Raw genomic sequence first — 14,963 nt, forward strand, 5'->3', positions numbered from 1 at the left:
ATTCAACTCCAATATGCAATTTCATTGATTCAGTAGATTTATATCAACATAAACATTTTTGGTTGGATTTTTCTGCTTTGCAGGAAGGGTGAGGATAGGGTAGGAAAAGCTGGAGAGCCAAATCAGAGAGGAAGCTCAGAAACTGAACCTCTAGCTGCATCTTTACAAATAATGGTAAATTTTATCCCACTTTGTACTCAGCACTGGTAAGATCACATCTCAAGTATTGTACCCAGTTTTGAACACCACAATATAAGAAAGGCATTGAGGGGATAGGGTGGATACAGAGAAGGGCAGCAAAGCTGATGAGGGATTTAAAGAGCATGTCTTATGAGGAGAGGCTGAGGGAGCTGGGATTGTTTGGCCTGAAGGAGACTTTGTGGGGTGCCCCTGCCCATGGCAGGGGGGCTGGAACTAGATGATCCTTGTGGTCCCTTCCAACCCTGAATGATACTATGATACTATGATACCTTGCTGCTATCTACAGCCACATGAAAGGAGGCTGTATGGAGGCTGGTGTTGCCACCTTCTCCCATGCAACTATCAACAGGACAAGAGGAAATGGCCCCATGTTGTGCCAGGGAAAGATTTAGTTGGATATTAGGAAAAATTTCATCATTGAAAGAGTGGTCAGGCAATGGAATAAGCTGCCCAGGGAGGTGGTGGAGTCACTGTCCCTGGAGGTGTTAAAAAAATCAGCAGATATGGCATTTTGGGGCATGGTCTAGTGGTCATGGAGGTGCTGGGGAGAAGGTTGGACTTTATGACCTTAGAGATCTTTTCCAGCCTTAATGATTCTATGATTCACTGCAGCCTCACAAAGACCATGGAGGAATTTTGTTTGACGGTTAACATCTCGCAGCCCAATGTTGCAATTCAGTCTGCCCCACTGAAATCAAATTTCTCTACAATTCTGTTTTCAGCACAGAGAGGTGAGTCTATATGTATTGTTAGATTTACCTGGACAAGCTGTTATGGAGTGCCCACCCAATCATAATGCATTCCACTGCTAATTTTGCAGATACCTCACTGGGATATTATCAGTCAACAAAACTTGAAATAAAGGAAAATGCCCCTGGGCTTATTGATGATCTCAGTACTGAAGTTCAGATACTGCTCCACATTTCAAATAACAGTAAGTTCTTTCTCCTACTCAAAACCATGCCTGAGAAAATTTGGATTGAATACTCACTAAAAATCTCCATTGTCAAAAAAAACAACCCTCTTAGCCAATATAAATGATTACATGTTGGTTTTTTCACGCATTCTGAGGCCATATGGTGGTACAAGAAATGCACATGCCAAATGAGTCTGATAATCTTATTTAAAGATTAATGCATTAGCAGCCAGAATACATTCAATGTTTGGGACTTTACCACTTCTTTTTTGGTTTTCTGAGATGGAGAATGTAACAAATCTTTGACCATACCTATAAAGAAATCAGTATCCAGCTGAGGGAGCTGGGGTTGCTTAGCCTGGAGAAGAGGAGGCTCAGGGGAGACCTCATTGCTCTCTACAGCTCCCTGAAGGGAGGTTGTAGCCAGGTGGGGGTTGGTCTCTTCTCCCAGGAAACCAGCACCAGAACAAGAAGACACAGTCTCAAGCTGTGCCAGGGGAAGTTCAGGCTGGATCTTAGGATGAAATTCTATGCACAGAGAGTGATTGCCCATTGGAATGGGCTGCCCAGGGTGGTGGTGGAGTTGCCATCACTGGAGGTGTTTAGGAAGAGCCTGGATGAGGCACTTGGTGTCATGGTTTAGTTGATCAGATGGTGCTGGGTGATAGGTTGGACTTGATGATCTAGAAGGTCTTTTGCAACCTGGTTGATTCTGTGATTCTGTAAATGTGCAGAGTGCTTAAGGACATATATGTCATCCTTCCTCTAAGTGAGGACTGTTCTGTCACATAAGTACCTTGTATGAAATTCAAAGACATCATTTGTTTCAGCTGAAATCACTGCTGTTGTAAGGTCACAGACAGAATGTGTCTGACACACCCTCACACCTGCATATTGGGACAGTCTTTAACGGTCAGACAGGATTTTTCCAGATATTCATACTCTCTGCAGTGCTCAGAGGAGAAATTGGTGCTTTCCAGGAGGGAAAAATAGTTCCTCCTCTTAATTTTGTTGGATGGGGCCTTGAGCAACGTGGTCTAGCAGAAGGTGTCCCTGCCCATGATAGGGTGTTGGAAATAGGTGATCTTTAAGGTCCTTTCCAACCCAAACCATTACATGATTCTATGATGCTGTGATTTGCTGCAGAAGCTAATTGTTTTGGGGGAGCTGAGCTTTGGCCCTCTGCATTTCTATGACATGCTAATAACCACATGAGTTTCAGACTGTGCATCCGAAACCAGCAGACTTGTCCTCAGTCTCTCTGTATAATAACAGTAACGCAAAGACATTACAGCACAAGAGTGTAGACATCATAATGCTGAACATTTCAGAAGAGGAGGCTGAGGGGAGACCTCATTGCCCTCTGCAACTACCTCAAAGGTTGGAGTGAGCCCCTGACCAGACCTTCTTTCTTAGTACAAGGTTTAGAGGGGATTGGACGTGGCCCTTGGTGCCATGGTTTAGCCATGAGGTCTGTGGTGGCAGGTTGGACTTGATGATCTTTGAGGTCTTTTCCAGCCTTACTGATTGTATGGTTCCATGATTCTATGATATCTGCTATTCATACCTTCTTTTCTGTTTTCCTTGTGAAGGTTTATCAGACAATGCAAGAGTTGGCTTTATCCTGTATCAAAATGGCAAATTCTTCCAGTCAAGGATTTATGAGAGTCACAGTAGCGTCTCTAAACAAGTTGTCTCTGGTAACATTGATGGTGGAAGAATAAGCAGTGTTGAAATAGCCTTCAGTCCCAAGGTAAAACTCCATAAGAAATGCCATGTTCAGTTTGAATCACAGGCCACACCTGCTATACTACCAGTCTTCAGTACTTAGGAAGACTCAAGCAGAGAGATATTTCTGACAAGAAGCTGTTGAGAGAGTTTGTAGTATGTAAAGGTCACATAAGTGAAGGGTGCCTAGATAACATGCTATAGAAAACAAACATTTGTATTTATCACTTGATGTTACTGATGCAGTACTGCCAAACTAGGATGTCTGAATGCAAAATTGTATCCCATATAAAATTATAGGTGCATTTGTCCTAGGGTAGATTAGTCCTAAATCATGAATGAAAGCAGCTGGGTCCCTGGGAGAAAATTTCTCTTTCCAGAATCATAGAATGGTTTGAATTGGAAAGGACCTTAAAGATCATCTAGATGATCCTAGATCACACTTCAGTGATCTAGGAAGTATCTCATTTCTAAGGAAATCTCTGAAACAAGCTTGGGATTTATCTTTTCACTTTTATTCCTCATTCTTAGTTGAAATACCTAGTGCTGTGAATAGTAGCTTTCACTACTTATCTGTGCTTTGAGCTGCTTGTTCTTTATTAAAAAGCATTTCTAATTGAAGTATGTTGTCCAAAAATGATGCAGTTTGGCATATGACTACATGAGGCGCTGTGCTACAGGAGAGGAGGCGGTGGTCCATGGTATTTATTGTTGTTTGCTTCCTCTTACACTATGGATTCAGCCCTGGCTGGCAGCAATTTAAAGCCATTAGTATCTGAAAGCTGTTTTCTGGCTTACACAGAATTCATTTGGGGGCTGTTTAATGCCTCCTCAATGTGCATCTGAAAGGTAACTGTCTGAATAATTCACAGAAATAGGTAATTTCATTGGCAATCTTGGCTAAGAAAGGCACACGATGTAAGTTCAAAATGCCACATTGTGCTATTATTGATATTATTCATGAGGTTCACTGGAAACCCTGTAAATCCCTTAGTAGCTGTCAGCTCCCCTTCCAGAGAACAGTTTTCAGTACATGCTGTTTGTTGGTGCACATCTGCTTATGTTTCTATAGCCACTTTTCCTTCTTGCACTCCCAATTTGCAGTACAACATGTCTGAACTGAAACTGCACGATCACGCCTGTGTCTTTTGGGACTATACTGTCAACGACTGGAGCACCGCTGGCTGTGCCAAAGGAAGAGACCAGCTCTTGAGATGCAGGTGTAATCACACTACTAACTTTGCTGTCCTGATGGTAGGGTGTTGTCCTTTTTTTTATTTGAATGGGAAAAGGTTGGGTTTTCTTTGTCATTTCACATAATCATAGAATCTCCATATTGGAAGAGACCTTAAGCTCATTGTGTCTGACCATAATCTAACATCTCCCTGTACACATCTCCTAGACCATGTCCCTAAGCTCTTCATATATCCACTATCTTTCAAACACCTCCAGGGATGGTAACTCCACCACCTCCCTGGGCAGCTTCTTCCAGTTCCCAGTGATCCTTTTGGAGAAGAAATATTTTGTATTATCCAATCTAAACCTCCCCTGGGGCAACTTGAGAACATTTCCTCTGGTCATATCACTTGTCACCTGGGAGAAGAGGTCAGTCCCCACCTGCTGCAAGCTCCTTTCATGTAGTTGAGGAGAGCAACGAGGTTTCCCCTCAGTCTCCTCTTCTTCAGGCTGATCAACCACAGCTCCCTCAACCACAGCTCCCTCAACCACTCCTGATAAGACTTGTGTTGAAGACACACCACCAGCCTTATTGCCCTTCTGAACAAGCATTTATTTGGTTGTTTTCAAGGTTAAGACCAGCATGTCAATGTAAGGGCTTATGCACACCCTTACAAGTCATAGGAGCTTAAGATGAGCCCACATTCTTGTTTCTGACCTGTGGCAAAGCTGGCAAATTGGGGCAAGCAAGCTATCCCCAGACTCCTGAAAAGGCAAATATATTGTCAAGTCCCAGCTTCCACTATTTCAGTGTTTCTTTTTACTCTTTCTTCATAGAATAGTATTTGACATTTGCAGTATTGACTTTTTTCTGTATTTCCCTTTATCTTATGCATGTCCTTATCACACAAAATGACTATATTCTAGAGAAGATTTTGCAAAGACAACGGTATTTTCTGTTTCACTGGACACATTGACATTTACTTTCTGCTTTATTGTCGCTATGCAAAGAAAGACTGGCTTCAATTTTTAATTCCTCATAAGATCTTGCCTTAGACCTTATCCTCAGAAGATAAAACTCAGAATGTACATCAGTATGAAAAGTTACCTATGCTGCTTTTTCCATGCTGGGTCACCTTGCATTTTTCTATGAATAATTTAATCTGCTATGTTGTTAAATATTTGATTGACACGGAGACATTCAATGTCAAACTTGATGGGGCCGTGGCAACCTGAGCTGGTTAGAGATGTTCCTGCTCACTGCAGGGAGGTTGGACAACATGGCCTTCAAGGGTCCCTTCCAACCTGATGCATTCTGTGATTCTGTGACCTGTGACATTATTAAGTGGGGCTTTTTTTTGGGGGTTCTTCACATACTTCCCTAGTTTTGAGGTCCAGAATAACTTTGTGTGATCTGAAAACTTTGGCAGTGGCTAGCAACAGTCACACCATTACTAAATTGCTTTTATTTCCATGAGCAACTAGAAACACAAAATTTAGGAAGAAATGTATCTTATCCTATAACTGCTACAATTTGTTTTCTAGGCCTTTCAGATCAAGTATAAATATGCAAAACCTTTGGAGTATATTTCTTACATTGGTGTTGGATTGTCCATGGCTGGTCTGGTCCTTACCATTTTGTTTCAAATATTCACTAGGTAAGAGTGAAGATGTGAAACTGCAAGTATTTTGCATTAAAATACAATATTTTGCTGTGTGTGTAGTTTGAGGAAAGAGAGTTACCAGTTCAGGACATATTGGAATATTATTAATCATCAAATTTTATATATATATATATATATATATATATATAATAGCTAATCACAGAGCATACCTTGGGAACTAAGTGTGGCTTACTGGTTAAAAGGAAGACAAAAGATGTCTCAGCCACACCACTTACCTAGATGAAAGTTTATCCTTTCTGTTAATGTTAATCTTTTCATGTGAGGATTTATATGTATGACTATTCTTCAATAAATTCAGCTTCCAAAAACATGAGCTTTGAAAAGCAATAGTCTTACAGACTATGGATAAGCCCAGTATGGTAAAAGATTGAGTCCTGGGCATAACCACTAACAAGAAAAATCTTTTCCATCACTTGTAGCTCACCAGCTGTAAGATAACAAGGCAGGCAGTGTGTGCTACTGAGGATCAAGTCAAGCATTGATCCTTTTACACATTGGCTTTCATCACCATGTCTAAATATCCCACAGTTACATTTGTTCCATTGGCATACTGGGTAAGAGTGATCAGCCATTTCTCTGGTATTTCATGTCCCTCATTGCCTCACTGATGTCTTTGGTACTAATCTGGTCAGGCAATTAATAACACAGACTCAGTGCTGTCTTATTGCTACACTGGTCCATGCTACACATTGACGTGTTTAGATCATCACTCTCACTTAATACAAGGCTCTAAAAGCAGGTAACAGTATTCCACCACCAGGATGGCCACCTTTTTATTCTCCTGAATGCCCTGTACTGGTACTACAATGTCTAAACAGTTACCTTTCCTCTAGCCACTTACCAACATGCCTGTTACAATGGCATTTTCATTTAAGGCTAATCATTTCAGCTCGCTGTCTTATCACTTAGATTTTGCCTTGCATACAGAAGCACATCTGCTGTTTCTCAGGTCCTCTTCTTGCTGTCCTATTGAAATGTTACTCCATTTTCTGTTGCTGATTTGATAGTTTCTATACTCTACAAACTTCTGTTTACAAAATGCCTGTGGAGAACAGGTTGTTGCAAAGTACCATGATTATACAGCAATGAAGGTCATGTTCACTGCTTGTGCTACAGGTTTATTGTAAGTGACTTAATTCAAATACAATTAAAGCAATTTCCTTGATGGCTAGTCCTGTGATTAATGGTGTCATGTGATTCCCCCTTGATTGAGGAGCAAAGTCATGCTAACAATGAGTTATTGCAGATGTTTGTGTGTTATTGTAGATGATTGTGTGTTTCTCATCCTGCTTGCTTTGGAGCAGTTTCATCAGGTCAGTGTATCTAAGATTGTAGGAGCTTCCAGAAGGCCTTTTAAGTGCATTTGATAGGATAGCATTTGGAAGTGGAGGTTTATTATTCTCTTGTAGCTTGAAGAGTGTTTAGAAATACTTGTCTTATGCTGTTTCACTGAAGAAAAGGATTCTAAAAAGAGAAGAGCTGAAGAAAAAAACCCAAAACACCACCACCAAAAAACCACAGAACAAACCAAAACCAACCAAACAAAACAAAGGAAACTCAAAAAAACCCCAAGAAAACCCCCAAAGCATTCCAACTACAGTTGGAAAAGCCCTAGTCATAAAAAGTGCTGAATATTCTGTTCTGGTTGAAATCAAAGATGATGGATTTGGCAAGTTGTCTGTGAGTAACGATGTACAACTCTGCAAACAAGCTATTGCATTGTTTTCTCTCTGTGTTAAAGACTTCATACTCCAGCTTGCTTTTCATTATCAATAGGAATAAGAGAATGTTTTACAAGTTTTCTTATTTCGCTCTACTTTTTTCTCCTACACATATTCCTACCAACAGGAAAACTCGAAGGTCGTCTGTAACGTGGACATTAGTGAGTCTCTGTTCCTCTATGCTTATTTTTAACATCATCTTCATCTCTGGAATTGAAAACCAAAACGCCAGGAATCAGAACAGCAATACCAGCAGCTACTCCCAGAACTACCTTCCTTACGATGCCACCAGTAACACCTTACTCACATCTGACATCGTAGGTCCTCCTGCCGACTCATGGTGTACAGCTGTGGCTGCTCTACTGCACTATTTTTTGTTGGCAACATTTATGTGGACAGCACTCAATTCTGCACAGCTGTACTTCCTGTTGCTTAGAACCATGAAGCCCCTGCCTGGACACTTCATTGCAACCGTGTCAATAATTGGATGGGGTAAGATTTAAGGTTGTATATACAGTAACTCTTACCAACGTATCAATACATAGTACATTCAGGGAGAGTTGTAAAGATAGGAAATTACTGAAGAACAATTATTACTAGTGTCCCTCTGGGTTAGCAGTGATTTAATAAATAATCTCCTGTTGCTGCTCACACCACTGGTGTGAATTGAGCTTGTTTTCAACTGTTTTGAAACTGTGCTGGTTTTTGACTGTTCTGATATGGCACTGAAACTGATAGCTTCTTCAGTGGCACAGCAACATACATAGCTCTGCTGTGTGAAGGAAAAATTGTCACAGTAATTAAGACAGTCAACAATCTGTTTCTGTCAACTGAGTAAAAAAAGCTTGAAGGCATGGTGATTGCATATATGAACATATATATGAATGCATGAGATCACATAAATGAGCCAGCAGTGTGCTCAGGTGGCCAAGAAGGCAAATGATCACAGAATCACAGAATCATCAAGGTTGGAAGAGACCTCAAAGATCATCAAGTCCAACCCGTCACCACAGACCTCATGACTAAATCATGGCACCAAGTGCCACATCCAGTCCCCTCTTGAACACCTCCAGGGATGGTGACTCCACCACCTCCCTGGGCAGCACATTCCAATGGGCAATCACTCTCTCTGTAGAATTTCTTCCTAACCTCGAGCCTAAACTTCCCCTGGCACATCTTGAGACTGAGTCCTCTTGTTCTGGTGCTGGTTGCCTGAGAGAAGAGACCACCCCCCTCCTGTCTACAACCACCCTTCAGGTAATTGTAGAGAGCAATAAGGTATCCCCTGAGCCTCCTCTTCTCCAGGCTAAACAATCCCAGTTCTCTCAGCCTCTCCGCATAGGGCTTGTGTTCGAGGCCTCTCCCCAGCCTCGTTGCCCTTCTCTGGACACCTTCAAGTGTCTCAATGTCCTTCTTAAACTGAGGGACCCAGAACTGGACACAGTACTCAAGGTGTGGCCTAACCAGTGCAGAGTACAGGGGCACAATGACTTCCCTGCTCCTGCTGGCCATGCCATTGGCCTTCTTGGCCACCTGGGCACACTGCTGGCTCATGTTTAGGCAGCTGTCAATCAGCACCCTCTGGTCTCTTTCTGTTTGGCAGCTGCTATCCTGGCTAGTATCAGGAATAGTGCGGCCAGCAGGTCTAGAGTTGTGATTTTCCCCCTGTGCTCAGCACTGGTGAGGCCACAATAAAGTGATGATATCTCTCCTTTTAATTAGGAATCCCTGCTCTAGTAGTCGCAGTAACACTTGGAGCTACTTACAGAGAAGGAAAAGCTTTAAATTACCGACAGGAAGAATTGTAAGTTTGTGTACTATTACAGCATGTGCATCATTACACATGCATTACTCTACACTTTTTGTCATAGCTATAATTATCACAATACTAGACTTATTGTTGCTATAGTAGTTTGTGTGTCTAAGTACTTAGAAGAAAACAAAACTATTCACTTAAGTTGAACATTTTATATATGAAACTGCAGTATCACCTCACTAAGGATTTAGGGTACTGGATCCACATCAGCCTTGACTCCTCCTGCAAGATCACCTCTGACTTTAAATGGCAGCTGTAGATGCTCTTAGCCTAACTGAAATTCAAGACCTTCCTTTAAGTGCATAGCTTCTTGTCAGCACCTAAACAATTCTCACATGTATTTAAAATCTTTCTGGCCAATGTAAATACATACCTATGTACCCAAAGGGTTTGGCATCAATATTTAAGTGTTCACACACCAAAGCAGGCTACCAGGCTTGCAATGTACCTAGGTAGTAGTGGTTGATACAGAAATAAGGTAGACTTCTTTCAGAAATGTAAATATAACTCCCCTTCCACATGGTGACCATCTTATTATACTTGTTTAGGGAGTGTTGATTTTTTACTTGAGATTATTTGGCAATGAACAAAATAAAAGAGGTAAAGATTATTGCAGGCTAACTCTCTCCTCCTGTAGTTGCTTCTGGTTTTGTTTCAACCTTTATCCATTAGGTCTCTCCTATTACTTTTTAGCTCTATTATAATTGACACTCATAAGATAAATTTGCATAGGGTGGCCAGACACCTATTTAGCTATATTGCACCTTATCATATTTCCCTGTGCAGTCTGATAAATCACTTTTGCATTCCCCAGAGAAAGAGAAGCATGACTCAAAGCCCTCAGTTCTCAAGGAACGGTTGCCTTTCAGAGATAGGTTAACCAGACTTGGAAAGTCCTAGGAGATCTTTAGGGATGAAAAGTGGAACATTATTTTGGTCTGTTTGTGTATCCTGGATAATGTGTCTGACATATCTTTTGAAAAGGCCTCTCTTTGTCTTAAAAGTTGCTGGCTGGCAGCACTGGATCAAAATCAGAATTTCAGTATGGAAAAGCCCATGTTGTGGTCCTTCCTCTTGCCAGTCACGTTCATACTCCTGTTTAACATCATTGTCTTCATCAAGATCAGTGTCTCTGTGATATGGAAGAAGAATCAGAATTTGACAAGGTGAGATGGCATAGGACTGCTCAGATCTCTCAGTAAATGTCTCTTGTCTCAGCTCAGTCTCTTGTCACCAGCTCAGACTTTCTCACCAGAAACTCAGATTTTTGACCAGTTTTTTTGTGTGTTAAAGAAATGTATACTTAAAGAAGTCAGGGAATGAAGGCCAGATTGGATGAATCCTTGAGCAACCTGGTCTAGTGCAGGGATAGTGCATAGGCAGGGAGGTTGGAACTACACAATCTTTAAGGCCCCTACCACGACTGAGTCAGACTTTGTTTGAGTCCATATCAGTCAATATATTTCAGGCGTTTGCATCATTTTTTTGATGGCAGTGTTACTCAATTTCAATGTAAATCCACAGAAGTGAGAGCAAATCTGGGTCCAGCCAAGTGAGAATTATGAATTTCTAACATCAGGCCAGCTGTCTAACAGATTTGAAGCAAATTTAGTTGCTCAGTTTTACATCACCACTTCATGTATTGTCACAAACTGTCACAAACTCTGCAGTGTTCACTGTATTATTTAAAGGGGGTTGCTTTTATTTTTGTTAATCCCACAGAACTGATCTGTTCCACTCAACTTTGTACCATTTTTTCCATTCCTTTTAAGTACAATTTTCACAGCTGAAGCAAACAAAATACCTTAGCTCTGACTGCCTTCAGGCTTGAGAGAACCTGCATATCCAAATGTCGCTAGCAGTTTATTCTTGTATTGAAAACTGAAGTTATAAGCAATCTAAAAAGCTTATAATAGCTAACATGCAATTTTCAGTGCTTTTTGTTCCCTTGGTAAACCTCATATTTTTTTTGCTAAAGAAAGCAACATCCAAACTGCATAATCCAAACAGATTATTCTGATGAACTTGGTTAGATTTCTGTTTCTGGGTTTCTTTTCTAGATTTTATCTCTGACTAGTACATCAAACAAATGTCAAGAGGTGTGTGTCCTCAACTCACCTGAATAACACACCTTTGTGACATAGCTCTAAAGAAACAGAAAGTTCAAAGCTCAAGAAGGTGTTAAATGGTATAGAGAAAGACTTAATGACTCTTGTGTGTGTGTGTGTGTGCTTCCAGGAACAAAAGTGATTCATTTATGAAAAAGGCAACTGGCACTATCTCCATCATGGTAGTGCTTGGAATCACCTGGACAGTAGGCTACCTCATGTTAATCAATCAGGAAGAAACAAGTCTTGTTTTCAGCTATCTGTTCTGCATTTTGAATGCTACCCAGGTAAGGTATTTAGCAATTCTGAGACTAAAAACTGAAATAAAGTCACATTTATTTGTTTTATAGCTCGGTATAGCCTGGGAACTTGATGGAAAGCACTTACAGGGGTTCAGAATTTTTGTTGACAAAGGGATGCTGTCCTTCTGGCCTGTCACATTTAAAACTCATTTCCATTGTGCAAATCAGTGTGGGATTTTACTTCAAGTTCACCACTGAAAATACCTTCCTGTCTGAGTGGCTTCTATTATACAAAACCATACATAAAATTATATTCAGAATGAATAGCAGGAAAAAAACTTCTGCATCAGCTGTGGGAAAAGAGTCCCAGGGAAGTAACCACAGCTTCATGGCCTAAGATCTTTTGCAGTGATCATGGATAAAAACTCAGGACACTCCTGATTAATCCTTGAAATGAGAGTTTAGAAAACCAGGTATAGAAATTCTGAAATCTGATTGAAGTGCTGATGGGGAACACCAGCCACATTTAATGCTTATGGCATGCTCAAGCAAGCCTTACCTTCATCCTATCTATCAGAAGGTATTAATATGATCCTGTGACATGCTAGCTAACCCATTACAATGCAGAAATGAGGTGACTACAATTCCAGATTCACAGTTACATGGAATAATTTTCCCATTGAAAGCACTTCCTGTATTTCAAGGTATTAATGCCATTGTTAGTGGTTACTGAACATTGTTTTGTGGTTGTTTGTCAAGTCAAATAATATTCATAGATTCATAGAATGGTTTGGGTTGGAAAGGATCCCCTGGCTTTGGCAGGGACACCTTCCACTAGACCAGGTTGCTCAAGGCCTCATCAAACCTGGCTCTGAACCTTCAGAGAGGGGCATTCATGACCTCCTTGGGCAACCTGTCCCAGTGTGTCACCATTTTGACTAATCTTTCCTGGGTTTATCATAAAAAATAGTAACTCCACACTTTCGTTTACTCTACAGGGACTTCAGATTTGTATCCTGTACACTTTCAGATCACCAATCTTCAAGAAAAATGTTTCTAAAGTGTTTCCTGTTTTCCATGTGCCAGAGGTACCACTGTATCTGCATTCAAAAACATACTATGTATGGAAATCGAAGGCTGAAAAACATTTACGAGAAACTTTCAGATCAACCCAGACTGTCCCAGAGAATATTTCCTTGTCTACCACCTAAGTGGACTTAGAAATATGTAAATACGTGAAATGGTGTATTTTATGTAGATCTCAGAGGTATTTTGAATGATAGACATGCTCCTCCAGCCAAAGGGAGCTCAAAACAAATCTTAAACCAAGTCCTCTAGCAGCCCAAAGCTGCTGGACCACACACTAGAAGGACTGTGGAATTGTTAAGCAGCAATGTGGTGCTAGATCCTCTTGGTACTACTTGTACTGCATGCCACTGAGGAAGGAGTTGAGGTTATTCTGGTTTTGTATTATAGTACCCATGTAGAAAAGTTGCTGTATTTGTGCCCCTCTCATTTTTTTCAGACCCGTTGAATCTTCCTTATGCTCTGCAGCTCTCTTCTCTTATTTATAAGGACAATTTCAATTTAAATAGAACCCAAAAGGTAAATCAACAAACAGCACTCCAAACTCTACTTAGTAGTTTGGCTTTGGCTCCAAATTCTACTTAGTAGTTCTAATATGTTGGCTTGGTCTTTTCAGAAGAAAATCTGTATCTCACAATGTTCTTTTAGGTTTCCCAGCTAAAACATGTTCATTATAAGTGGTGACTAGACAAAACCCCATTCTGTCCTGTGAGAGAAAAATGACAGAGGAATTTAGATGTGTAATTAAACCCCCCTTTATTTCTTTGTTCTATTCTCTGAACAAACATTTTTGTGTGTTTTACTGTCTCTGGATGTAACAAAATAAGAACACCATTTTGAATAATCTGGTTGAAGAAGTGTTATCAGATTTACCTCCTGCTTTCATTTTTTTTCCTTAAAATAAATGTGGTGTGTTTTGAAAACTTTGAAGCTGCTCCAAACAAGATCAATGGCATGATCAGATATGATGGTTGAACATCTAGGGATAGCACCTTTGCATACACTGGGCATCCTACATGAGAGTTTTTGAATGTCTTCAGAGAACTGTCATAGAATCATAGAATCAATAAGGTTGGAAAAGACCTCAGAGATCATCAAGTCCAACCTGTCACCCAACACCTCTAAGTGGTCCTCAAAAGATCTCCATGTCTTAGAAGTCTGTGCTCTCTGAGTGAAGCAGAAAATAAATGTTCTCTAGTACTGATAGGCCTCCAAAGACAGAAGTCACGTCAGAGTCTGAAATTCATCAATGCTGATCCAAAAGAGGCAGTTCATTCAAGGAAGTTCAAAAAGGAAGTTCATTCAAAGTTACCCAGGAAAGGAAATGAATAGTTTTTTTGGTTGGGTTTTTTGTTTGTTTGTTTGTTTAATAGTAAATTTATTATTATTATTATTATTATTATTATTATTATTATTATTATTATTATTATTATTATTATTATTATTAACAACAACAAATCAAATGTCTTTGCCAAATCCTTCCATTTCACTGAGGAAAGAATATTTTAGAAATCGCAGTGTGGTTTGGGAAGGATGATATTTGATTGTGGTAGAAAAACACAGCTAGGCATGGTGAGGATGTCATCTTAAATGAGTGAAAACATTTTCACATCATTGGTATTTCCATCCCCACAAACAAAATACATTCTCTAAAGGATATTCTCTAAAGGAGTTCACATTTAATTTAGAACAAAACTGTTTAAAAAAGAAAAAAAAAACATCACTATTGTAAAAAAAGTCCAAAGCATCCAAGAAGAATTTAAAGCATTGGATTGGAAGATTGTTGACTTCTTACTAATTAATTAAGCATCCTGTACCTAAGTATTTCAGATATTAAAATAATGCTGCTATATCCAACACTGAGTGCTTCTCACCCAGCATAAAATACCTTCAGAAAAAAAAAAATAAAGCAGAGAATTATACATCTCATGACATTTTCCCCCCCCCTTCATGTAAGGAATCCTATTTTCAAAAATGGAACAAAGCAAATTATATTTTTCAGGCTATATGCTTGACATAGGAACAATAGTTCAGTTCTTATCTACACGTGGAATATATGGATCTCAAGAGTGTAGTGGACTTTGGTATCCTTTGTGATATGTGGCCTGTGAGTATCATGAAGTTCTAAGGATCTTGTTAATACTTTGGATACACTGTGTTGATAAACGCGAGGACTGGGGAATCAGCAGTACAAAGGTGTGAAAAACTAGCAGCAGGGAGCGCAGTGGATGGAAAAATCCTGTTTTCCAGATCTTTTCCTTATATCTTTAAAAGTGAACAGGCA

At 40.0% G+C, this 14,963-nt stretch overlaps 1 protein-coding gene across 2 annotated transcripts in view; it reads left to right on the forward strand.

The window, feature by feature from the left end:
• ADGRG7 (adhesion G protein-coupled receptor G7) overlaps positions 1-13,553 on the forward strand; it is a 28,388-nt gene extending 14,835 nt beyond the window's left edge. For both annotated transcript variants that reach the window (XM_068160579.1, XM_068160578.1), the window contains 10 exons: positions 814-932; positions 1,022-1,135; positions 2,710-2,870; positions 3,950-4,099; positions 5,567-5,679; positions 7,555-7,919; positions 9,150-9,231; positions 10,248-10,409; positions 11,482-11,638; positions 12,592-13,553. In XM_068160579.1, coding sequence (XP_068016680.1) covers positions 814-932; positions 1,022-1,135; positions 2,710-2,870; positions 3,950-4,099; positions 5,567-5,679; positions 7,555-7,919; positions 9,150-9,231; positions 10,248-10,409; positions 11,482-11,638; positions 12,592-12,804 — 1,636 coding nt within the window. In that variant the 3' untranslated portion in view covers positions 12,805-13,553. The remainder of the gene's footprint in view (positions 1-813; positions 933-1,021; positions 1,136-2,709; positions 2,871-3,949; positions 4,100-5,566; positions 5,680-7,554; positions 7,920-9,149; positions 9,232-10,247; positions 10,410-11,481; positions 11,639-12,591) is intronic.
• Positions 13,554-14,963: the final 1,410 nt, after the last annotated feature.

This window comes from Melanerpes formicivorus, unplaced genomic scaffold (genome assembly GCF_026170545.1).
Source record: "Melanerpes formicivorus ecotype bairdi unplaced genomic scaffold, bMelFor1.0.p_v2 SCAF_51, whole genome shotgun sequence".
Taxonomy (NCBI): domain Eukaryota; kingdom Metazoa; phylum Chordata; class Aves; order Piciformes; family Picidae; genus Melanerpes; species Melanerpes formicivorus.